A 27,322-nucleotide genomic window follows, 5' to 3' on the forward strand; every position below is an offset into this window, starting at 1 on the left:
TGTGAAACTAGTTTTTATAGAGTTGATTTTCTTAATCCCTGGAAAGTAACATTGTAATTGTTTAACTTTTGTTTCACCGATTTTACACCAGTTACTTTTGAGTATATCACGATTTCTTTTTATACACATTTGTTGCTTTCTTTGCAGATCGTCCCCTACAACCTACAGCACAGGAGAATTCTTTTTTTTTTTAAATTCTGGACAGTATTGATACGAAATGATTTAAAAAAAACAAATATATAGAAAAAAAATAAATATATATATATTTTTTTTTTTTCTGACGTCTGAACTTACGGATGACGAATCAAAGAAGACAGTTGAGATGGCTTCAGTCTAGTTCATATTTTGCAAAATAAAAATCTTTTAGAGCAAAACTAAAAGTATCCAGATTGTTAGGTTTCATTTTTTGTCACCTAAAATGACCTCCTTCATCTCCATTCCTCAGTACAGCGTGGCATCTACTTCCGCAAGAAGGTCACACCGGGACACGGTGGTAAACCAAACATGTGAACCGCGCTGTGCACATACTGTGTGCTCACATAACGCCTCGTCAATAGCAAAGTGTTCCTCTAGAAATACTATCCTCTGCTGCCGCAGCCAAAAATACCAGGACGACTGATGCTTGGTGTAAGCGTGTGGTGGAGCGAGCGGTGGGGTGTGGAAATAAACCTCCACTGATCCCACGATTATCAGATTTTTCGTCTTACAGGTATTTTTAAACATTTGAGAACTTTTTCTCCATCCCCCTTTTATTTTATTTTTATTAAAAAACACCCAAACAGTGAACACTTACATTTTTTATTAAACACATTCCTGCTATGTTACAACCAAACAATGAAAAAAAAAAAAACACATCCATGTCCCATTTACAAAAATAGTGATTATAATCATCGTCACGCTCATTGGTCGTTGTTGCTGTAGGGATAGAAGTCCTGAACCCCGGAGACGGCGCAGCACAAGCTCTTGGCATATTTTAATATTGACAGCATCACTAACTATGGGCGAACATGAACTTATGGGGATAAAATGCAAAGCAAATGCCCGATACAATATGTTCATTAGATTTGTACGTTTTTCCCGGTTTTGTTTTTTACATATACATCAGTTGGTTCATAAATAATCACATATCAGAGATAAATGGAATATATGTAGGAGAGAAAAAAAAAAAAAAAAAAAAAAACATTTATTTTACAGATGTAACCAATACATCATGGTCAATTTTTATTAATAAAAGTGGAACGACTTCACTTTAGTTCAGCACTTCTCTCGCTGTTGGATCTTTTTCTATTGCCTTGATACAGTCATTTTCTAAAACAGCAGACAGCCGCCACCGCCGGGGGCGCGCAGGTTTGTAATATACTTAAGTATTAATAAATCAAGTAACCGATGCAACCCCAAGTTATATATATTGCTCATGGGACAAAAAAAAAAAAAAAAAAAAAAAAGAATGAATAAATTAAAGAAATTTTGATTTTTCATGATTGGTAAAGAAAAATAACAGGATAAGAAAATCTAATTTCAGAGATGAAAAATTTGCCATCAAATTTTATACTTACATTTGCAAAATTACAATAATAGTACACTTAAGATAAAAGTTACATTTCCAAAGAAAAATGTAGAACATCCATACTGCTCATTCTGTACAAGAAACAAAAACCCTTTTTTATTTCAAATAGATACACTAAAAAAAAAAAAAAAAAAAAAAAAAAAAAAAATTACCTGTCTGCAGTGAGATCCTCAGCTCCCTCTAGTGGTGACTGCAGGCAGTAAAGATTCTATAGTTTAGCTCTAGGTCTGGTGCTGTGACGGCTATAAAGCCATTAAGAACATCGGATCAATAAAGGATAAAACAAAGAAACGTTTTTCAATACTGGATCATTCACTTTGAATGGTTATTTATATGTAATGGGAACTCATGAAATAGATTAAAAAAAAAATACAACTTAAATCGAGCACATGAAGCTGCTGCATGGATCAATTTTTCTTGCTCATAGCAAAAAGCCTCATGTGTGTATCAGTCAAGAGCTAAAAGGGTTTTCTAAAAAAGCAAATTTATAACAAGTAAAAAAAAAAAAAAAAAAAAAACATGCCACACATGACTTTCCCCTTAAAAAAAAAAAGTTTTTTTAAAAACTTATTTTATGGTGGGGGAGAAAAAAAAAATAAAAGTTTTTGAGCAGGGCTAGAATCACAACCAATGGGACCTCAATATGGATTTTAATGGAGATGTTTGGTTAACTCTGTTCTTGGGGTCCATTCGTTGGGTCATTTTGGCCACTGACATGTTTCTTGCCCCCATTGGTTTAACTAGCAACATAACTACATACCTACTCATGTTACAGTTTAGCACCTGGTTTCCGCAACTCAGCAGAAAGTAACATGCAGCCACCCAACAGTTGTATAAGAAGTCTACCAAGGGGATAGAATTTAGGATGAGACAACTGAAGGAGGCGCAAGTCCGATAACCCTACACTGACCCCAAAAATCCACATCTTCAAGTAATAAAACATGGTTCCATACACTGGCCTCATGGGAAGACTTCTAATGATGAAGAATTTTAAAGATTTCCTCCATGAACTGGATGACTATAAGTGGTAACAGTAGATGTTGAGAGTCATGAACACTTGTATCGGCATCGTACACCAGATGGTAGGACAGACACTACAATGACGCATTGAGAAATAAGGTTTCCCCAAGATGAAATCAGCTGGCCTGGGCAGCAAGACGTTCAGGGTTCAAGTAGCCCAGCATGGCGGTGACCAGTTCTGGCAAGTCGTATTCGTGTTTCCAGCCCCAGTCATTGCGAGCGTTGCTGTCGTCAAAGTTCATCGGCCAACTATCAGCTGAGAGACAAGGAGGAAATATTAGAGCTGGAGATCCACTAGGTTATGGCTTCTAGGTACAAGGCTTTCAGTCTTTTGAGCTATACCCTTCTACAAAGACCACCCTCATCAGGTCACAACAAGTTGGGGACCAGTGGTCTAGACCACGTACTCACCAATGGCCTGTCGGATAGCATCCATATTGTACACAACCTCCAATTCAGGCAGGTGTTTCCGCACTTCTTGGGCCAACTCTTCGGGGCTGAAGCTCATGGCATTGATGTTGTACGTCCTCATGGTGAGGGACTCTGCCGGTGCCTCCAGCACCTCCATCGTTGCCCTCAGACAGTCATCAATGTACATCATTGGCAGACGAGTGTCCGGTTTCAAGTTACAGACAAATCGACCGGTTTTCATGGCATCGTGGAATATCTGGACTGCATAGTCTACATGGAGAAAAACACATATGGATGAGGTCTCGCTACTGGATTGAGAAGATCATCTCCAAGTTTTCCAATCTTCCACACTCATCAAGTGGGTTTAAATTACCCTACTAATGACCAGAGAGTCCTCTGGTGAGGAAAAATTGAGCCTATAAAAGGTCCAGCAGAAACCACCAGACACCCCCAGGACAAAGATTGATTTTGGAAAGAAAAACTGCTCTTCTTAGAAGAGTTGACCCCACTGCCTCATGATGAATGCAAAGATCAGAAGTCAAGATAAAAGTTAAGATGATCCATACTTAAAGTGTAAAGACACTATCAGAAAATTCACAACTCAAGTTTTGAAGGGTGGGAGGTACAGAGATTACAACAGATAGACAGGAAAGCTCTGGATCTCACAGTCAGTAACTGATCTTCTCGGGTGGGCATGGATAGCAGATGAACCAGTCTACGATTGGAAAGAACCACCGTTTTGGCTGAACCCTTCTACGCCTATTCAGCGATCAGTGATCTCCACCAATCAAAACCTGCCAACATGTCTATATAATATGTCAAACGTCCTCTGGATTGCACTACAGCATTGACTATTCTGAGAGATCGGTCATTACCCGTCGTTCCTCCTCCAGGTTGGGAATCAGCAGAAATTATGCCAGGATAGCGGAGACATCGGAAGTCCAGGCCATACCGGTAATGATAGTACTGTTGGATAAAAAAAGAAAAAGGTCATCCCTGTCCAGTATGGACTTCAATAACCTCTTCTTGGCCTGATTCTCAAGTCTTTGCTCTCAGCCGGACTTCATTTTTTTTGGACGGGGTTCTTCCCTGGATTAACAGGTTTATGCGAACATTAGTAATCTGCCAAATCATCAGAAAGATGGTCGACAGGGAGGAAGGTGTAAATAGACAGTTTCCCGGCCTGAAAATATGCTGCCAGTTCCATCTGAGCATCACCAGACAGATTTCACAAGATGGACTGCCGGCCAGACTTGAATTGATGCCCGTGCAATCAATGGGAAGGCATCGTACCGGGGAATCGGCATGACCTTCACGAACGTAAATGAGTAATCAACAGTTTACCGTCACTGGTGACAATCTATGCAATAAGAGATGACCTATTAGGGAAAGATGTTATCAGGGCCATGGCCTCAGGCGGCAAGTTCAGGCGTCCATCACCTTAGTGACTTTTCCGTGAACTTTCAAGCGCTGCAGGTTTGTTTCATCTTGAAATCATCCCCAGACTTAAGGTGACGTGTTGATTAATTAACAATGCCATCATTGTGTTCTCAGGCTTGGCCAAAAGCGACGCTGTACGTGAAGGAATCTAAATAGGCCATAGAGAGCCAATCGGGGTCCCATGGACAGGAATGTGATATACCGATTTTATTTGGGAAGAAGCCCCCATTAAGCTTCTTTACCCTGTGTTTCATAACCTCGACTTGCTGAGGGCACCGAGTTGGCTCGGAGAGAGCATACATCAAATGTAGGTGCCATTCACCAGCCATAGATCTAACATGGTGGATATTGGTGGCGTTCTCTTAGAGGCCCTCACACTGACCGGAGTCTTTTGCGATACAGTAGGAATTTGGCTGGGTCTGGCAATATCTCCAGGACTTTTTAACAAAAATATTCCAAACAATACCTCTACGAGAAGAGACTTCCATGATAGATTCCTCGTGCATTGATTTTTAAGATAGGGCAATGTACTTGAAATAAAGCAACATGGGCAAAATACCATTTGCCCCTTTAAAAAAAAACCAAGGCTTCTTACCTCTCCCATTAACTCCGCATGGACTTTTGAGACCCCATAGATGGTCCTCGGCCTCTGAATACAAAGGTCAGGAGTTGGGTTTCTTGGCGAGGTTGGTCCAAATGCCCCAATGGTGCTGGGCACAAACAGACGTAGCCCATGCTCCGCAGCTATGTCCAGGATATTGTGCAGGCCTGAGGACAAGACGACTTTACATTAGCCCCATCTATACAGGGAGGCTACGTCCCTAAATTCGGGACCAACTTCTGCACCCATCTTACCAGTTATATTGACCGCTCGGGCCAAAGGAACGTTTGCTTCACCGACTGCACTGAGCAGGGCGCTGTAGTGTATCAACCAGGTGATCCGATTGTTCACCACAATCTCACGGAGATTTTTGTAGTCCAATATATCGGAATAAATGAAAGGTCCTAAAAAAGGAAAAAAAAAAAAAGTTACATTTCAGCCCCGATCTTCAGTGTATTCAGGAAAATATCTAAGGTTGTATTTCAGGTGATTACTGGCAACTAATAGAGGGGGCAATTTCTTAATTTAGGCCCCCTTTAAAATTATCCAGAGCAACTGAAAACTGCGGCATTTAATCGGGAAGCAACATGTGGCAAAAAGAATAAGTGGGCAATCAAATCTGGCAGTGCTCAGCCCAAAAGGGAAGGCAGAGTATTAAAATGTTAAGATAAAAAAATTGGAAAAGGAGCCACGCTTTATTCGGCTTTGAGTGACAGCTGTTTCGCGTAAACTAAGCTTTTTCTGGAAGAAGAACTAGAAGAAGCCTATTTTATGCGAAACGGCTATCATTCATTCATTTCTTATATATTCATTCCTCATAACAATGGATTAAAAGGTATGAATGAGTGGCAGCTGTTTCGCGTAAACTAAGCATCTTCTGGAAGAAGAGCCTGAAGAAGCCTAGTTTATGCGAAACGGCTATCACTCATTAATTCCCTATGTATTCATTCCCTATGTATTTATTCCTCATATAACAATGGATTAAAGGAATGAATGAGTGACAGCTGTTTCACATAAACCATGCTTTTTCTGGAAGAAGAGCTGCCAGAAGAAGCCTAGTTTATGCGAAACAGCTATCACTCAATCATTCCCTATGCATTCATTCCTGATATAACAACGGATTAAAGGAATGAATGAGTGACAGCTGTTTCACGTAAACTATGCTTTTTCTGTATTAAAAAAAAAAACGCCAGAAGAAGCCTAGTTTATGCGAAACGGCTATCACTCATTGATTCCTTATGTTTCCGCTCCTTGTATAACCACCGAATAAAAATCCGCTCCTTTCAATTTTTCTCTTACAATTTTTATTTTCAGAGACCCTCCTAACAAAAAGGGATCATTCAAAGCCGACCGCCCCTGTAAGCCCGACCCATGATCCATTGGTGTTCCACACGGTTCTATATTGCACAGCTTTATTATATTCTTACACCAATGATGGACACTTACCACTATGAAACACATTGTCCGGAGGTTTTCGGATGTCGGAGAGGATCACATTGCTTTTGCCAAAACGTTTCCTGCGACCAAAGAAAGAAAAACTCAGCTACTGACTGAGACTGTAATACAAGAAATACATGATCGCCTAGGGTACCTTTAAGTCACAGAGACTTTAAAGAAGATTGCAAAAAAATTCAAAATGTAATTTCTTTAAACATTTCAGCACCAGCACTGTCTACAGGTTATGTCTGGTATTGCAGCTCAGCCCTATTAACTTCAGCTGCAATACCACATATAGCCTGATGACAGGTGTGGCGCTGTCTCAAAAAAAAAAAAAAAATTGCGATTTGTTTGTGATCTTGGACTTTGGGAAACCCTTAAGATTTCTCTCACCAGTCCAGACTAAAAATGATGCCACGTAGGGCTGGTCTTCGAATGTTCTAACATGTGCGGAGCTATAAACCAGCCTATAATTATGGCATCGCTGTAAACCTAATTGGCTGCCATCTAATGCAGGGCAGTAACAGCCGGAGTACAATGATCGTACCTCAGTAGTTTAGCAAGTCCAACTCCCAGTTGACCTAATCCTCCTGTAAAAGAAAACGAAAAACACACAAGCATTAAATATGTGAACCCCACCCCACAATGGATTTTAGACGTATGACCCAAGATGGCACAAAACAGCAGAGACAATCGAAAGGCAACTGAAAAGGAATGGCAGGAGACAATCAATTGGAAAAATGCAGGGAAGAATAAAAAAAAAAATAGTGTTGGAGAGAGAAAAGATATAATAGAGGAAAGTGAATTTGTCAGCAGGTTTTTGCTATATATTCTGACAGCAGCATAATTTAGAGGCAGAGACCCATTTCCAGCAATATGTCACTTACTGTGCTGTGTTTTGATCTTTCAATATAAATCAGTGTTTTATCAGCAAGAGATTATCACTGCAGGACTAGGCGTCTCGTGGATCCTGGTCCAACCACGCCCCTAACACTGTACACAGAAAACAGTCAATGAGTGTTGTGGGCGGGGTTATACACAGCTCAGTATTCCGAGCTCTGTTATAGCCACAGTGTTCTCTGCTGTAAATGTAGCAACTGCTGCATTCAGTAAAATAAGTGACACATCACTGGAATCAGGGTCTCTGCTCCTACATCATGTTGAAGTCAGATTTCCTTTAGTCTGCAGGTAAACAACATTTACATCTTGTTGTTTTATTGGAACAGCAGCTACAGGGAGAAAATGATCTCGCATTTCCCTGCACCTGGTCACTTTCAGTCAGAGCACTGATCACTACACAGTGAGCGGCAGCTGAAATCACTCCCCCTGGCAGGTACATCGATGACCTGTAGTGCAGAGCGTATGCAGAACAAGCTGGTAATCAAAGTGCCAGACGCTGACTACAGCCGCGCTCACAGTATGGGGAGCCAGGAAGAATTTTGATACTATTTACTTGCTGGTTAAACTTAGATATGCAGGTACATTGAGCAGGTTCCTTAAAAAAAAAAATAAAAAGGCAACCTCAAGAGACAGAAGAGGGCAATATGTTAAAGCAGGAATGATTCGAAACAAAAAATGGAGAGGTTAACATTTTCTTTTTCTTTTTTTTTTTTTGGGGGGGGGGGGAGAAAGAAAAAGAAAAGACAAAAGTGGTCAATACAGATTGCAAGTGAAAGGAAGGGGAGGACAATAAGGAGAAAGGCAGGGGGGAGGACAAGAAGGAGAAAGGCAGGGGGGAGACAAGAAGGAGAAAGGCAGGGGGGAGACAAGAAGGAGAAAGGCAGGGGGGAGACAAGAAGGAGAAAGGCAGGGGGGAGACAAGAAGGAGAAAGGCAGGGGGGAGACAAGAAGGAGAAAGGCAGGGGGAGGACAAGAAGGAGAAAGGCAGGGGGAGGACAAGAAGGAGAAAGGCAGGGGGAGGACAAGAAGGAGAAAGGCAGGGGGAGGACAAGAAGGAGAAAGGCAGGGGGGAGACAAGAAGGAGAACGGCGGGGGAGGACAATAAGGAGAACGGCAGGGGGAGGACAAGAAGGAGAACGGCAGGGGGAGGACAAGAAGGAGAAAGGCAGGGGGAGGACAAGAAGGAGAAAGGCAGGGGGAGGACAAGAAGGAGAAAGGCAGGGGGAGGACAAGAAGGAGAAAGGCAGGGGGAGGACAAGAAGGAGAAAGGCAGGGGGAGGACAAGAAGGAGAAAGGCAGGGGGAGGACAAGAAGGAGAAAGGCAGGGGGAGGACAAGAAGGAGAAAGGCAGGGGGGAGACAAGAAGGAGAACGGCAGGGGGGAGACAAGAAGGAGAACGGCAGGGGGAGGACAATAAGGAGAAAGGCAGGGGGAGGGACAAAAAGAAGAAAGACGGGGGACAAAGGAGAAAGACGGGGAGGACAAAAAGGAGGAGAAAGACGGGGAGGACAAAAGGAGAAAGGCATGGGGGGGGACAAAAAGGAGAAAGACGGGGGGGGGACAAAAAGGAGAAAGACAAGTGAAACATGCAGATGCAGAGAAGGACAGGAGACGTGATGAGGATGAGGCACCTCACCAGTGATCAGCACCCGAGGGTGGTCAGCCTCCGAGAAGGACACAGAGTGGAAGCTGGCATCGGATGTCACCTGCCGGGGTGAAAAGCCAATGAAGCGGACAGAGGTGACAGTCTGACATCCGCACACAGGGCTCCGCAGCACCTGCTTCACCGTCCTCGTTAACGTCCGCACGACAGGCATCTCTGGAAGAGAGGAAAGAGACAGACACAAGGGGTTAATGGCACGAGGAACGGCTTTATGTTTATAACAAGCGTTTAGGATCTGACACAGAAGACAAACCAGAAAGATGATTAAAAAAATAAAACCCAGACACTCACAGACAATGTCAAGACTGCAAATGTTTACAAGAGTCTCTGCCGCCCCGGGGCATTTAGGGGGCAAGTAGCCCTGTATACAAGTTCTGGATAGGGACCCGGAGTTTGTCTGATATCAAACGCCTCTAATTTGGGGTCCCCCCCCCATTTCATTTCAGCAGCGGTGATGAATGATGCATGTTACATTTGCAGGATGGGAGTATACATAGTATGTGCGGAATGCATGCACTTGGCAGCCGAATAGTTAATGTGCTAATTAGGAAGCGCCTCTCTTGGTCTCAGCTTGCTAGCGTGGCAATTGGAAAGTGGACACATAGGGGGTCACCTAATCCCCAAGCAGCTCACAAAGACATCAGCTCACACAGATACCAGGAATTTATACATCGCCAACTTGACTTTCATTTTATCTAAACTAATAATAATAATAATAATAAAAAAACGACAAGCAAACCAATCACACAGCCATAAAACATGAAAAATCATTAAGTGATATATATACATGAAAGTGCCCTTTTTATGGACCATATGGGAACTTTTGGACAGCTGGCAATCCTGGAGTGCATTACACGGGCTGGTTTGGGTTCTCAGCTGTTCTAGAACTACAGGTGCCAGCATGTCCTACAAGCTAGAATGGCATCCCGTCACTATGTTAGGAGTACTTATTCTATTTACTGTGCAAACATGGGACGCGGAGCGAGAGAATCACGCGCTATAGATTTAGGTTTACAAATAGTAATAAACAAAATGAAACATTCTACAACTTTCAAACATACTTTACGTTTCATTTTTTGGGAATCACTTTATAAAGCCCCGCTTGTCGTCAGTGAATAGAAACAATCTTGTTTATTGAAAATCTGTACAGACCCAAAATATCTCACAGGGAAGAGCTGCTACAAGGAATACAAATCACTCTCCGGCCAGGTTAGTTTGTTACAATGTATCAATCAGACTGGATACACTATTACCAAATACTCAGCTGTGAGATGTATTCGCTCTGCAGGATTAGTTTGCTACAATGTATCAGTGCAGCCAAAATGGAACAAGAGGGTCCAGACTGGATACAATTGTACCAAATACTCAGCTGTGAGAAGGAGGATTCACTGGGTGTAAATAGGAAGGGTTCCATTCACTGACGTCAAGCAGAGATGTTGACAAGAAGGAAGAAGAGAATTTAAGGAGTTTCAAAATTTCTTGTTTCCATTTTTTTTTTTTTGCGCAAGACTGGAAAGCTGTAGAATTAGACGACAATTATATAGTAATAAGTGACACATCCTGTATGTGATTACTAGGACTTTCCAAGGTATGGCCGATTGGGCAAGTGAATCTTCTAGTAAAATGTATAGATCCCACACGAAAGTTCCATGTCAATCATCTCAGATCTTTACAGAAAACAAATTCCAAGACCCCGTGACCCCATAGGGCTTTCTAGGAATAGACCATGAATGGTCTACGTGACAGCAGGGTCTATAAGAGGAACATATCCCAGCTATTTCTGTACAGGAAGAACTATAGGAGGAGCAATAGTAAAGGGCAACTCCAACTGCGTCAATGGGACCAGCACACGTCCATACCCAAAAGCAACAACCAGCTACTTCCATAGGAGCCAGGACCGGGACCATGACTGCACATCATTGGAGGAAATCCTTAGTAAATGAAGCAGAGCTGAGTCTGCAGTCTTGTACATCAACGATACTGTATTTTAAGGCTGGATGAGATGCAGGTGTGAACGCGCCCTACACCCCCCCCCCCCCCCCCAAAAAAAAAAAAAAAAAAAAGAAGACCGCACTCCAGAAAGCAGAGATTAGATGCCAGATTTGCAAATAACCTGTCGAGCAGCCCCTTATGTCTCAGGGGTGGGATGGCGGGGTTAACTGCGCAAGTTTGAGGTTCTTTGCAGCCCCAAATTAGATTGCAGCAGTAATTAAAGGGATGGTTCACTACATTCCAAGGATCCGAGCAGGCTTGATACACATTGCATAGTCATACAATAGAACACAAAAAGTAAAAAGTGACCTGCAAGAAGTAGAGGCTGCAGCACCGTCCTCCTCTTACCTCACTGGTGTCTGCTGCCTGCCCAGATGAGCAGCTCTGCCTTTTATAGGACACATCCTCCAAATGTGACCAATGGGGAGAGGAGAGGGGGTAGGAGTTGTCCCCTACGTCACAGGAGCAGGGTGGAGAGGAGAGGAGCTGCACATTACAACCACACAGGGCTCATCATCAGCTGAGGACTCCTAGGACACCCAGGGCCTGAATCATCTGGGATCCAGGGGCGGACATAATCATGGGGCAACAGAACAAAAGTCAATAAATACATTGGGGTCACAGCTCATGGGTGTAAGCACACAGGGGCATAGTGCCTAACATTAAAGCCACAGGGAGAGGGACATATTGTGGCACTTAGTCATTTCGGCAATATTAACCCCCCCCCCCTTAGTGGTTTCACTCTCCAAAACACAGCATGACACCTCCCCACACATGCAATAAGATGACCCCAGTCCCCCCATGCACAGTATGATAACCCCACAGTCCCCCCCCATGCACAGTATGATACTCCCCACACGTACAGTAAGATGACCCCCACAGTCCCCCCATGCACAGTATGATACCCCCCACACGTACAGTAAGATGACCCCCACAGTCCTCCCATGCACAGTATGATACCCCCCACACGTACAGTAAGATGACCCCCCACAGTCCCCCCATGCACAGTATGATACCCCCCACACGTACAGTAAGATGACCCCCACAGTCCCCCCCATGCACAGTATGATACTCCCCACACGTACAGTAAGATGACCCCCACAGTCCCCCCATGCACAGTATGATACCCCCCACACATACAGTAAGATGACCCCCACAGTCCCCCCATGCACAGTATGATACTCCCCACACGTACAGTAAGATGACCCCACAGTCTCCCCCCATGCCCAGTATGAAACCTCCACACGTACAGTAAGATGACCCCAGTCCCCCCATGCACAGTATGATACTCCCCACACGTACAGTAAGATGACCCCCACAGTCCCCCCATGCACAGTATGATACTCCCCACACGTACAGTAAGATGACCCCACAGTCTCCCCCCCATGCCCAGTATGAAACCTCCACACGTACAGTAAGATGACCCCAGTCCCCCCATGCACAGTATGATACTCCCCACACGTACAGTAAGATGACCCCACAGTCCCCCCATGCACAGTATGATACTTCCCACATGTACAGTAAGATGACCCCACAGTCCCCCCATGCACAGTATGATACTCCCCACACGTACAGTAAGATGACCCCACAGTCCCCCCATGCACAGTATGATACTTCCCACATGTACAGTAAGATGACCCCACAGTCCCCCCATGCACAGTATGATACTCCCCACACGTACAGTAAGATGACCCCACAGTCCCCCCATGCACAGTATGATACTCCCCACACGTACAGTAAGATGACCCCACAGTCCCCCCATGCACAGTATGATACTCCCCACACGTACAGTAAGATGACCCCACAGTCCCCCCATGCACAGTATGATACTTCCCACATGTACAGTAAGATGACCCCACAGTCCCCCCATGCACAGTATGATACTCCCCACACGTACAGTAAGATGACCCCACAGTCCCCCCATGCATAGTATGATACTTCCCACATGTACAGTAAGATGACCCCCAGTCCCCCCCATGCACAGTATGATACTCCCCACACGTACAGTAAGATGACCCCACAGTCTCCCCCCATGCCCAGTATGAAACCTCCACACGTACAGTAAGATGACCCCCCCCCCCCCCAATGCACAGTATGACGGCCCCTACAGTCTGCTGTGCTGAGACATCAGAGCTGAGATGCACAGGGAGATTGATGGAACTGGGAGCTGACTGCTTAAAACTGTATTTGCATCCATGTCGGGCCCCCCAGGGTAACAGGCCCCATAGAGGCCATAGTCTGCCACCATTAGGTGTTGCATTGGTCCTTGTGCTGGCAGTAGGCCATCAGTGTTGGTCCTGGACAACCCCTTTAACTATGGAACTACAAGTACCTGCATGTTACACCAGCTTAGCACAAATCCTATAATTACTTAATTACTCCACTGGCTGAGACAATAGGACTATAATGAAACGAGTCGGTAGATTTAGCTGGAAGGCGGCAGATAAGGGGGGAATTTATAAAGAATGAAGGTCTATTCACCTAATGAAAGGTGTGACAACATCTAGAGTAACTGGAGTTTTAGGCATTTTTCACTATTTTGCAGGGACTTCACATGGCTGCAGATCCAGAGACCCCACCAATTGCTCAAAAGAGGGCAGAGAAGTGTGCAGCATGGAAGGCAGGAGCGTACATCACAGCCTGAGCGTGCACATCACAGCCTGAGCGTGCACTCAGTGCGGACTATGGATGCCATATGTATTCTACTGTATCTGTACTCCAGTGTGTGCACACGCACAAGCTAAGGCATGGTGGAGGTCTCAGTAACCAGACCCCACCGATCCGCCAACACGTACAGTGCCTTCAAAATAGAAAATAATATTGGAAGTATAGTCATAGGACTCTGCATGTTTTTTTATTTTTATGTTTTTTATTATTATTACTTTTTTTTTTTTTTTTTAATCACAGCCAAACATCTATATTTTCATAATATTTTGCAGTAGCTGTAATCTGCTGAATGGCCATGTCTGAATTAAGCCCTGGAAAAAATACAGTAGGAATACGCTACACAGAACATTTCATTACAAGCAACTTCTCAGATGACGCCGTCTGCTATTTCTGACCATTATATGATTTTTATTCTGCATTTTTCACCTGTTCTCCCCCTTTGCAGATTCTATCTCAATTTTCTCTGAGCTAGTGGGGTGGAGACCAGCTACTATGATGTCTTCTATATACAGTACAGAAATATGGGCGGGGGGGGGATTCCTGCTCTCCTGACTGTATGTAGCTCATGTTGAGAAGCAGAAAGGGGGACATTATACAGAAGGACTGAGCAGTGTAGCTGTGCATCCAGATCTGGAGTGAAATAACCCTTACTAGAAACTTCTAGCACATTTCTCTGCCTCACTGTTCCTCTCCTCTTCATAGAGCTCAATAGCATCTACAATCTGATCCCTCCTTGAGCTGGAAGTCCATTCATTGATTTATTTTTGATAAATCGAATGGCGAGTTCAGGGAGAGAAGAAGTGGCTCAAAAGTGAAGTGGCTCAAAAGCGGAGAAAGGATATTTCCCTGATAAGATTGATTACAAAGAGTTGAAGGTGCATTTTCATTGAAAGATCACACTCGATAACGAGCAAAACGCACCTTCGTTGGGTGAAATAATCTTTTCTGCTGCACAAAAGATTATTGTTCTCGGCAGCGCATCATCCTGTGTAAACAGGACTCAAGTTACCTAGAACAATGGTAACTTATGTGCACTGATGGATCAGATCCACAGATTAATTGTCAGTGCAAACAAACAAAAAAAACAAAACAAAAAAAAAAATATATATATATATATATATATATATATATATATATATATATATATATATATATATAATAATAATATTATATGGCTGATCCAGCTCCACCTATGTGCAAAAATTTATTTATTGGTGGATAGATACAAAATTGTTAAGCCGGGTTTTGCCTGTGTGAACAGGCTGTTAAATGGAAACCCTGCGCTGTCTGCAGTCTCCGTACTCCAGGCGGATGAATATTTCTCGGTGGTCCATTTCACGACCGGTGGGGAGTACACAGGATCCGTCCTTCCCACTGATCTGCAGGAAACTCAAGTGTCTGCTAAATGACCAAATTAAAAAAATAAATAAAAAATAAATAAATATAATAGGAGAAGAAAGTGTTTTCCCACCACTCCTAGAACAGTCTGTATTCCAGAAACTTGAATATAATTAACCTGTAATAACCGGGCAGATTAAAGGTTTCGAGGCCAAGACAGGAGAGACAACCAGATAAACCGGAATGTGCGGAGGAAGAGGAAGACTATGTTCACACGTTGCGTTTTTGCTGCATTTTGTAATGCAAATTATAAGCTGCGTTTTACATTACCAGCAAAGTGTATGAGATGTCAGAAATCTCCTGCACACATATTGGGCTTTTTTTTTTTTCCTGACCAATTTGAAAAACTGCTGCATTTTTGCAAAGTGCAACATTTGACTACTTTCAGCGTTTTTCTCATCCATAGGAACACTCAGTGATCAGTTTTTGCTGCGCTTTTTTTGGTGCAAAAACGTAAGGCTTTTTTGGGGGGCCACTAAAAACTTTAGCAGCACAAGAGACAATAAAAACGTAGCATAAAAAAAAACAACAACGCAGTAAAACCGCAATATGTGATATGTGAACATAGCCTTACCTGATATGGCAGGCATCCAGCGGAAGTGGGCAGACACTACCTGCAGCCCATCATTAGGCAGGACGAGACCGCTGCCACCAGTCACACACCATGCTCGGCACCTCCTGCTCTGGTGACCACAGTTCCCATTCCTCACGAGTGCAGGTCATGATCCTCGAAAGTGTGATCGAGCCTCCTACAAACCAGGACCAGCCGGCTGTTGACTGATCCTATAATATTATGGGTATTGTTATTCCACCTACTCATCTGTAGGTTTAAAAAAAAAAAAAAAAAAAAAAAAAAAAAAAAAAAAAAAAAGTGAACCCAGACTCCATTGTCAACTACTGGGAAACCGCCAGGCTGCTGTTGACTGAGCTTAATATAATGCACCCGATTCATCATTGCATTTCCGCCAGTTTTTCGGCGTGAATACTTCTCAATCAGTGACGATTTGTTACATATTTAAGTAGTTGTCTTTTGTGCTTTACTTTTTTATTTTTTATTTTTATGTCCCTGTGGCTTTTCCAGATGTTTCATGAAATAAGTCTTTTTTTTTTTAAGTCTCAAAATGTGGCGCAACTCCACTCCAGACCTCCCACCATAACTGCAGGGAATTTATTTACATTAGTTGCTTTGCAACATTTTGGGAACCGGGTGACTTTTGGGGTTAAAAAGTTGCAAAACCGGATAAAGACTGAAAGAAAAAAAATTATAATTTTTGGGCTGTGTGCAAAAATTAATGAATAGTGCGCACCATATTGATGAAACTGGCGTTAAAAAAAAAACAACAAACAAACAAACAAAAAAAAAACAATAGTAAAAATCAAAACAAAAAAAAAAAAATTGATTAAAAAAAAAAACCTTGCAAATGATGAATTGGGCCATGTGTGTCTATTTAGTGGATTATTATCAACTTACTTTCTGGAAACCTTTGTCAAGCTGCTTTTGACTGAGCTGTTAGACTTGGGTAGACCGTGACGTCATGACACATTATTGCCCAACGCAGGGCCGGACTGGGACTAAAATTCCGCCCTGGCATTTGCAGTTACACAGGCCCACTTGTCACATGGTGACTGTATAATATCTTTGTACACTTGTAGGTTACAAGAAGTGAGGGGAGTGTAACACGACTATATAACATATAATCACAGCTGTATCCAGCATTACAGCTCAGTCCTATTTATGGCTTGTAGTTGCAGGACCAAGAAAAGCCGCTACTTTACCTACATAACTGGATCTCGTAGATAATGAAGGGATTGTGGAACCTCTTTCTGATGCTCCATATACTTTGCCTACAGCCACTTTTGGTTCCGCTGCGCAGCACGAGACCCGGTGACTCTGAAGAGCGGTGACATCAGTAACTCAGTAACGTCACCGCTCTTCAGATATTCCGGGTCTTGCGCTGATCTCGGCGACTGAAGAGCGGTATTGTTACTTCCGTCACTGCTCTTCAGAGTCGCTGGGTCTCGCCAGGTCTGGGCTGGTAGTGGGGATGTCTGATAGACACCTCTCCATTACTTACACCAGGGATTGATAGCAGCTGACATTAAACAGCTGACATCAACCCTAAAAATCATTACACATACCAGAATTAAATGCTCTGGCGGCTGGGAAAAGCAGTAGAGTTAGCGCTATTCCCAGGCTCCGGGTGCTAACTACAACTGTCATCATCCTTGCCTGGTCTCCCTGCGAAGCATTTCTGCTGTATTTACATGCGCTGATCTCAGGCCGCTAAATGAGTGTGATCGACAATACTGAAGTCGTTCGCTTGTTTCCCGGCCTCTTTACACCAACTGAGAAAGAATGTAGGGAACAGAACAATCACAATTAGATCAATCTGTCCCCATACAGTATCATGTTATCAGCAGCACATCTACAGTTTACACCGGCGATGTGCTGCTGAGAACAAGGATCTCTGTTCCCACATAAACAATCTAATCACTCGATGAATAGGCAGCATTTTGCTTGTTTAGTATAATACACCCCATAGTCCTCCATATATTATACTATAATAGACTCCTCAGTCCTCCATACACTGTACTATAATAGACTCCTCAGTCCTCCATACACTGTACTATAATAGACCCCATAGTCCTCCATACACTGTACTATAATAGACTCCTCAGTCCTCCATACACTGTACTATAATAGACCCCATAGTCCTCCATACACTGTACTATAATAGACTCCTCAGTCCTCCATACACTGTACTATAATAGACCCCATAGTCCTCCATACACTGTACTATAATAGACTCCTCAGTCCTCCATACAGTATAATAGACTCCTCAGTCCTCCATACAGTATAATAGACTCCTCAGTCCTCCATACAGTATAATAGACTCCTCAGTCCTCCATACAGTATAATAGACTCCTCAGTCCTCCATACAGTATAATAGACTCCTCAGTCCTCCATACAGTATAATAGACTCCTCAGTCCTCCATACAGTATAATAGACTCCTCAGTCCTCCATACAGTATAATAGACTCCTCAGTCCTCCATACAGTATAATAGACTCCTCAGTCCTCCATACAGTATAATAGACTCCTCAGTCCTCCATACAGTATAATAGACTCCTCAGTCCTCCATATATTAAAATACACTGCTCAGTCCTCCAAATAGTATAATACACTCCTCATAATGCTCCATATAGTATAATGCACCGCCATTGTCATCCATGTAGTACAATTCACTTCCCATAGTATAATGCACCCCATAGTTCTTCATATGGTGCATTATACCTTTTTTTGGAGTAAGATATAAAATTACTAGCTTTGTCTCTCCTTGCTCCATAACGAACGGTCACATCCTCTGAAGTGAATTACGCTACTAATCTGCTTTGGCTCCGGAACCGTTACCAAGTAAGAAATCAGAGCTGGTGGCAGCGGATTTGTCCTGTGCGTATGGGAGGCTTTGTAGCAACTGGCGGCGTTGATAATTATTGTTCCCGCTTGAGTGGGAGTGGTTATATCGCTCTCGCTGCAGCGTGCCCATTAGCCAGTACAAAGTTAGGCTGGTTTCAGGCTTGTATTCCTGTGCGCTGCGGATGGCAGCGTACCTCCTCCTTGCTTCTTCTGTGAAGCTCCAACCGCACACCTCAAATCGCCGCATGTGGAGACATCCGCATACAACACATGTCCCTGCATACCCAATGTTAAACACAGGTACGCAGGGAAACGCAGGATGCAGCCGGGAGGAGGCGGAGCTTCACAGAGGAAGTATGCTGCCGTCTGCAGCGCACAGGAACGCAAGTCTGAAACCAGCCTAAGGCGGCCTTTCTGACGACTAATTATCCTAGGTGCAGTTCCCTGACTGACCTGAGGTTAAGGGGGCACCAGAGAGCTGCAAGTTCCAAACCAGAACTGGGATATAGATAAATCTTCTTCAGAAAGAACCAGGGGCAACCAAACAACCCCGGTTCATGACAAATTAGTGTGAGTGGCGGCGATGACAAAGATATCTTCCCCAGGAATCGTGACAGTCTCCAATTTCTGTATTCTCTCACCGGCTGCACAGGTTATCAGTTCTTTTATGACCATTAAAAAAAAAAAAAAGAAGTGCACCCAACCTTCTACTTACTGGATGCCTTTATCAGGCTGCTGTTGACTGATCTTCTATTTGTGTGTGTCCGATTACTGTATTAACATATTATCCCACCTATCCAGAGTGCATGGTCTTCATCAGTTCAGGATTACTAAAAAAAAAGTGAACCATCAGGCTGCTGTTTGAGCTTTTATGTGTCCAGTTCATGTATTATTATCCCACCGAGAGCACAGTCTTCATCAGTTTTTTTTAGGACCATTAAAAAAAAAAAAAAAAAAAGAGAACCCATCCATCGACTTTGTCACTGGACACCTTCATCAGGCTGCTGTTGACGGATCTTTTATTCTTCTGTGTCAGACTAGGTTACTAACACCTTGTTCTACCTGTTCTTGCCTTTATGGTAAAAGCACGTGTATAATTTCTAGTAACCTCCTCCCTGCCCTCTAGAAACATTATAGTATTAGAATCTGTCACGTACCAGAAATAGAGGTCTTTATTTAGGAGAACGCGCTGGGATTTTATTAGCTAGCCTGCTTGTTGACTGCTAAAAAAATGTGAATAAAAAGATTACAAAACTGCGAGAATGTTCAATTACTGATTATGTAGCGCAGAGTAAGGCAGGGTTCAGACCGGTCAGGTTTCACAGTAATAATGCCGCCTCAAACCGGTGACAGGACGACCAGATAAGACCGACTGCTACCTGCTGAAACCATAAACAGGTCGCCCTGTGCCCCAGAGCAGGCGCAGCCCCTCCACACAACGTTACGCAACACTCAAACATAGCGCCCAAATTAATTATATATATATATATATATATATATATATATATATATATATATATATATATATATATATATATATATATATATATATATATATATATATATTTTTTTTTTTTTTTAATGTTCGCCATTAAGGGCAGAATTTAGGGTTTCTACATATTTATGCTGATTCATTATTTCTATCTTTTAAAAAAAGTTGCAAATATTTCTCACATTCCTACCCCCATGGGGGTGTGTGTGTGTACGTGTGCGTGTGTACACACACATAGGGTGGGCCATCTATATGGATACACCTAAATAAAATGGCAATGGTTGGTGAAATCAACTTCCCATTTGTGGCACATTAGTAATAGGAGGGGAAAACTTTTCAAGACGGGTGGTGACCATGGAGGACATTTTGAAGTCAGCCATTTTGGATCCAACTTTAATTTTGTTTCAATGGGAAGAGGGTCATGTTCATGTAGGAATGCTCGGACCTGTTGTGGGCCAGTTGAATAGCCACCATGGTCTCCCGATCTGACCCCCTTAGACTTATCTTTGGGGTCATCTGAAGGCAATTGTCTATGCTGTGAAGATACGAGATGTGCAGCATCTGAAACAACGGATACTGGAAGCCTGTGCTAGCATTTCTTCTGTGGTGTTGCTATCAGTGTGTCAAGAGTGAGAGAAGAGGGTTGCATTGACAATCCAATGGGCAGCACTATGAACACATTTTATAAGTTGTCATAAACTTGTAAATAACTCATGAAAAAATAAAGTTACGTCAAAACTAAGCACACCATTGTTTTTCTTGTAAAATTCTCAATACGTTTGATATGTCACATGAGATATATATATATATATATATATATATATATCTATCTATATCTCTCTATCTCGAGAGGGCCATTTGCAACTTTAAAAAAGTCAAATTATTGGAAAAAAAACACAAAACAAAAAAACATAGGGATCACGAAAAACTTGTACGCAATGGAGGACAAAATCCAAAGTGTAATACTGAATGGAGCACATAGAGCCGGTTTGTCATTCGCCGGCTCAGCTTGGAGCTGGACATTATAGAAGACATAACGCAGAGTCCTGAAGTGACCGTGACAAACCCGGCTCTGCTGCATCTCCGCACGGCATCCGCCCATAGAAGAAGCACAACTCCCAGCGGCCATAGGACACAATACGATAAAGCAAAATTACCATAATATTTAAAAAAGGTCTCCAAGCTTCACATTTATTGGCGCAATCCCATCCCCCACCAGTTCTAAGACCTCTGCTTGCTGTCAGTGATTCCATCCAGAGGCAGAAAAGCTGACAATTAATCTCCGGTGTAAGCAGAGATCAGGGGCCCAGGCTGCAGATCCGACCTGCACTGACACACTGTAACAAACCCCTGCGGTATATCCCACAGCGCAGCCATCATCCAGGCCTCCAGCTGCCCACACCATGCACATTGTCTCTGCCCACGTTAACTACCGCATGGTGTGCACCGTTACTTATCCGGCTGCTGCAAAGGTCACATGCAACCTCTCCTGAGCCGTGGTGCAGCATGCTTGTACTTGTAGTGCCACATTACAGCCCGATCACCTGTGACTCCGCACTGACGGTCTTACCTCTGCGATGCAGCCACAATCCGGTAAATCCCCCCACTGTCTATACGCCCCCAGTGACGAGAAGCCCCTCCACTATTCCATCACCTATATGCCGGCACAAACCACGTGGACCTCAGCCCAGCAGAGCACGGTGCTGCTGATTGGCTGAGCGGCGGAGGCGTTTCCCTTGTATCCCGGAGACAATAGAACGCCACAGAGATCACGCCCACCACCGAACGCATCAATGGAATGTGACGAATGAGGGGAGGACGCCTGCGGAGGGAGCGTCGGAGGTGTGTTGGTGTTGGCCAATAGGAGATATGGGGGCGGGGCTTAGTGTGACCGTGCGATTCCTCGTCGTCTGGCGAGATTACACGCCTGGATTTTGTCGCAGGGCGTGAGCTACATATGGCGCAGAGCGAACCTTACAGGAAAAAAGCACGAGGGTCAGTTTTTTTCATCAATTCCTCTCATTTTTTTCCAGGATTTTTTTTGGTACATGTGACTTTGAAAATCTCAAAGTTATTTATGGAGTTGGGAATTAGAAAAAGTCAGTAAGGCGATGATTTATTTATTTTGAGGATTTTTTTGGGGGGATAAGGAAGGGGCAGTGTCAGCGGCTGACATGCACAGTGGCCCTAGAGGTCAGGGGGCCACAGCCATCTCCAAAGCAGGCGGGATTGTGCATTATGAGGGGCTACTATCTGTCCAGCCTAACGTGGAGCTTGTGGCCCCAATGCCAAATCCCCAGCAGGGCCCCCGACTATCTTTAATAGTAATAGTCTTTTCCTTGGGCCCCCAGTCTCTAGGGCCCAGTGCGCCTGGTATAGTTCCGCCCCTGGGTGGCGGTGGCTGTTCCTAACTCCTGGAGGGGTTATTCTAATCTAAGGGGTCTTTGTTGACTCGTAAGTCCCTGGTTCTAGTCCTAGGGCCACTTTGGTGCTCTGTGGCCCCTGGACTAGAGCCCTGCAAATCTACCTGCGGCTTCCCACGGGGTTCTAATGAATACTAGGCTTAAAAAAAAATACAAAATTGAGCTTAACTTGAGTTGGTACACATGCAAAGGTTAAATGCATGTTCACATTGGCCACAAAACATTAAAACCTACAAGAGAAAAAAGTCAGCAAAAACCCTGATGTAACCAAGTAAAAAAGTTACATCAGGGTTTTTGCTTATTTTTTTCTCTTGTAGGTTTGAATACTAGGCTTGTTGTGACATCATCGTTGTGCCCCCCCCCCCCCCCGCACACATGACATTGCAGGGACCCACTGATCAGATAAGGCGGGGGAGGGGGTGCTGCAGGCAACCTACCAGGGTCCTGATAATCTTTTTGTGCAACTTTTTTTTTTTTTTTTTAAAGATATTTTTACACAGTTGACCTTCATGTGTGTTTAGTTCCATACATTCGCCTGCAGCGGTGGTCACGGGCAGAAGAGGATAGTATAGGGGCCCTTTACCAGCCAATAGCTCCTCATCTTTGGAGGTGATGTGGCCCCCTGGACTCTTGGGCCCTTGCGCAGGTTGCACCAATGTTATATCCTCCCGTTTGCTGGATTTGTACAGTACACACCGTGCAGTTTTTGTGACATTATTAATCACTTCTTTGTGCTTTTTTGGTCCCTTTTCTCATCATGGACAATGCACAGGTCACACTAGTGATATTCTGGCCCGGGCCTCCAGATTTCTTGGCACAGTGCACCAGAGACCCCCGGCAGCCCAGAGGGGGCAGCGAGCCTGCACCTGTGGCCTCACGTGTCCCGTGCATGCTGTCGGCTGTGCCTGTAGGTGCAGCGCACTAATCCCCTACACATCACCTTCCAGCATTTCTAAGAACCCGCCAGCTGATTCTCCGAGCTGCTGGCTGCATTCTCCGAGCTGGTGGGGACGGTTACTGACTCTACAAGAAGCCAAAGATCCCCCAAACACACAGCAGCATGGCGGCCATTATTATCGGTAGGTACACATTGGATTATCGATGCTCTGAGGTTTCTCCAGACCCTTAAAGAATTGGAAACAGATGGGAGGAAAGGGGTTAAAATTAATGAAAGTTTGTACTCCCCTGCGGTGCCATCGCAGCTCTCCGACGGGTCCTCCGCTGGCTCCCTCCAGTCGTTGATTCTGTTTTTGGATCTTCTGGCGCCGACTAAGCCTCCCCGCGATCACGACATCAATGATGTACATCATGTCCGACATGAGCACGCGAGGCTCAGTCAGTGCTGTAAAGTGCGGTGCAGGCCTAGGACAGGAGAGTGAGAACTTTTATTATTTGTTTTTATCCTCTTACTGGCCCTCAAAAGAATTAAAAAAAAAAAATGGCGGCCGGTGAACCTTGAAACTTGCAGGAAATGCATACTTCCGGCCACAGCCCGACTAGAAGGTGCAGCCTTGTACAAAGGTATGGAGCGAGGCTGAGCCTACTAGTCTGGCTGTGGCCGGAAGTATGTATAACGTATACGTACCTGCCGGTCCCGACTCAGAAACCAGCGAATCCCCGCAGCGCAGATGTGTGTGCTGGGGGGATTCACACACTGCAGACTTATCAATTTAGACCGGACAACCCCTTAAACTGACCTGCAGTGCGTGTACCGCAACATATCAATTTCTCTGCTGGTGCGATGAGTTTTATGTGCACATTTTCCCCATAGAATCACATTAAAGGTGGAAAATTTGCAGGTAAAAACATTAATATATGTGTTAATAGGGCGTTTCAGCTTCAGAAACGCAAACAAATAAACACATTTAATCCACACGTCGCTGTCTCAATAAAGTTTTGTCAAAGCCAAGTACCAGGAAGTGTCAAAAACTAAGCAGCTTTATTTAAAACCTGATACAAAAAACACAGCATCAAAAACACAATTTGAAAAAAACCAAAAAAAAACCCCACACCTTATAGCTTCACAAAACCTGCAGCATCAAACACTCATCGTGTGAACGCAGCCTAAGGGCTCATTTCCACTTGCGAGGAAAATGGACGAGTGCAATAATCCGATAAAAAAAATCGGATTGCACTTGGACCAATGTTATTCAATAGGTGTCTTTTCATTTGCGATTTTTTTCTCAGCCGAAATCGGACTGAGAAAAAAAATCGCAGCCTGCTGCGTATTGCTGCGATTCTCGGACGAGAGTCGCCAATGCAAGTCAATGGGTGCGAGAAAAAAAATCGCACAGCACTCGCACCATGCAAGTTCTGTCCGATTTTTACGCACCGGTGTCCTTTGAAAAGCCGGTAATTCAGCGCGGTGTACAGTAAAATCACACTGACAGGTTAGAATAGAATAGATATATACACATAGAATAGGTATATATATATACATATAATATATATATATATATATATATATATATATGTCAGTGAGACACATATATATATATTTATATTTAATGCAGCGCTAGATAGCAGAAAAGCCAGTAATTCAATTGCCGGCTTTTGCCATCTCCTTCCCAAATCCAACAGGATATGAGACATGGTTACATACATTAAACCATCTCATATCCCTTATTTTTTACATATTCCTCACTACTAATGTTAGTAGTGTGTATGTGCAAACATTGGGGGCTCTAGCTGTTAAAATAAAGGGTTAAATCATGGAAAAAACTGGCATGGGCTCCCGCGCAATTTTCTAAGCCAGAGTGGGAAAGCCAGTGACTGAGGGCAGACATTAATAGCCTAGAGAGGGTCCATGGTTATTGCCCCCTTGGCTACAAACATCTGCCCCCAGCCACCCCAGAAAAGGCACATCTGGAAGATGCACCTATTCTGGCACTTGGCCTCTCTCTTCCCACTCCCGTGTAGCGGTGGGATATGGGGTAATGAAGGGTTAATGTCACCTTGCTATTGTAAGGTGACATTAAGCCAGATTAATAACGGAGAGGCGTCAATTATGACACCTATCCATTATTAATCCGATAGTACGAAATGGTTAATAAGACACACACACATTGAGAATAAAGTATTTTAATGAAATAAAGAGACAGGGTGTTGTAATAGTTTATTATACTCTTAATCCAGTTGAAGACCCTTGTCACCTGCAACAAAGTTAAAATAAAAAATCAACAATATCTCATACCTTCCGTCGTTCAGTCATGTCCCACGATGTAAATCCATCTGAAGGGGTAAAATAATTTTACAGCCAGGAGCCTGCTAATGCAGCTGTGCCCCGACTGTAAAAATTGGGGAATGAATGGAAGCAGGGGAACGTAGCTACCTAGACTTGCAGTGCTGCGCCCCCTGCTGGCATAAACTCATATGAACTCTAGCGTGGGAATTTTTCTGAATACCGTGGGGCCAAAATGATCACAAGAACGGTGAGCAAAAATCCCAGAACCACATGGGGGGACCTAGTGAATGACCTGCATAGAGCTGGGACCACCGTAACAAAGGCTACCATTAGTAACACACTACGCCGCCAAGGACTCAAATCCTGCAGTGCCAGATGTATCCCCCTGCTTAAGCCAGTACATGTCCGGGCCCATCTGAAGTTTGCCAGAGAGCATTTGGATTATCCAGAAGAGTATTGGGAGAATGTCATATGGTCTGATGAAACCAAAGTAGAACTGTTTGGTAGAAACAAAACTCGTCGTGTTTGGAGGAGACAGAATGCTGAGTTGTATCAAAAGAACACCATACCTACTGTGAAGCATGGGGGTGGCAACATCATGCTTTGGAGCTGAGTCTCTGCAAAGAGACCAGGACGACTGATCTGTGTACATGAAAGAATGAATGGGGCCATGTATCGTGAGATTTTGAGTGCAAACCTCCTTCCATCAGCAATGGCATTGAAGAGGAAACGTGGATGGGTCTTTCAGCATGATAATGATCCCAAGCACACTGCAAAGGCAACGAAGGAGTGGCTTCGCAAGAAACATATGAAGGTCCTGGAGTGGCCTAGCCAGTCTCCAGATCTCAACCCCATAGAAAACCTTCTGAGGGAGTTGAAAGTCCGTATTGCCCAGCGACAGGCCCAAAACATCACTGCTCTAGAAAAATCTGCATGGAGGAATGGGCCAACATACCACCAACAGTGTGTGGCAACCTTGTGAAGACTTACAGAAAACGTTTCACCTCTGTCATTGCCAGCAAAGGATATATTACAGAATATTGAGATGAACTTTTGTTAATGACCAAATACTTATTTATCACCATAATTTGCAAAATAAATCTTATGAAATCAGACGCGGTGATGTTCTGGATTTGTTTTCTCATTGTGACTCTCATAGTTGTGGTCACCTATGATGTCAGTTACAGGCCGCTCTCATCTTTATAAGTGGGAGAACTTGCACAATTGGGGGCAGACTACTGTCACTGTATAGCGTAAGCCCCACACAGCCTCTCCATATACTGCATGACACCTCCATAGCCTCCCCATGTCCACCCAAACACCCCATACACATGAAAAAAAGAGCACCTGCTCCTCACCACCTGGTGTAGAACATCCGGCCCCTCGCCCAAGGTGGTTTTATTTCTTCCCCCACCACACCGTCTGCCTTTACGAACACACGACAGATCGGCCGGTGGAGCAGAGCTCACTGATACTAGCGCGGTCCTGTAATTGGAGCCACGGGGTAACAAGTCTGTTTATGAAATTTCTCCCTCCTCAATCTTCCCCCGTCACCTGTGAGTGATATTACTGAGAAGTGGAAGGAACCGCAGGAACTCAGCCACGAAGTGGAGACCCCGTAATGTTACAGAGCGGTGGGGCTGAGAGCTGAGGAGCAGGGGGCAGAAAAGTCACCACCGCTCTGCTGACCCCATAACTGCAGAGTCCAGA

The 27,322-nt window shown here is 44.0% G+C and overlaps 1 protein-coding gene across 2 annotated transcripts; it reads right to left on the minus strand.

Annotated features, from left to right (window-relative positions):
- Nucleotides 1-782: 782 nt before the first annotated feature.
- LOC143808750 (L-threonine 3-dehydrogenase, mitochondrial-like) lies at nt 783-21,677 on the minus strand. Of its 2 annotated transcripts, none has more exons than XM_077291711.1 (9): nt 21,576-21,677; nt 9,013-9,195; nt 7,024-7,066; nt 6,486-6,556; nt 5,294-5,443; nt 5,034-5,206; nt 3,874-3,964; nt 2,999-3,268; nt 783-2,843 (listed from the first exon to the last, which is right to left on the minus strand). In XM_077291711.1, the coding sequence occupies exons 2-9, from the start codon at nt 9,191-9,193 to the stop codon at nt 2,704-2,706; spliced, it is 1,119 nt and encodes a 372-aa protein (XP_077147826.1). In that variant the 5' UTR covers nt 9,194-9,195; nt 21,576-21,677; the 3' UTR covers nt 783-2,703. The 2 variants fall into 2 exon arrangements, with proteins under 2 accessions (XP_077147826.1, XP_077147825.1); XM_077291710.1 differs by lacking the exon at nt 21,576-21,677 and adding an exon at nt 11,341-11,397.
- Between the last annotated feature and the right edge of the window lie 5,645 nt (nt 21,678-27,322).

Source organism: Ranitomeya variabilis, chromosome 2, assembly GCF_051348905.1.
Source record: "Ranitomeya variabilis isolate aRanVar5 chromosome 2, aRanVar5.hap1, whole genome shotgun sequence".
NCBI lineage: Eukaryota > Metazoa > Chordata > Amphibia > Anura > Dendrobatidae > Ranitomeya > Ranitomeya variabilis.

What these genes read in the sequence shown, in the direction of transcription:
- LOC143808750 (XM_077291711.1), bottom strand. Translation starts at nt 9,193, where the DNA reads ATGCCTGTCGTGCGGACGTTAACGAGGACGGTGAAGCAGGTGCTGCGG. An exon ending in CCCTCGGGTGCTGATCACTG is followed by an intron (nt 7,067 to 9,012) that starts GTGAGGTGCCTC and finishes TTTCTTTTACAG; the next exon opens with GAGGATTAGGTCAACTGGGA. An exon ending in GGACTTGCTAAACTACTGAG is followed by an intron (nt 6,557 to 7,023) that starts GTACGATCATTG and finishes CTTTGGTCGCAG; the next exon opens with GAAACGTTTTGGCAAAAGCA.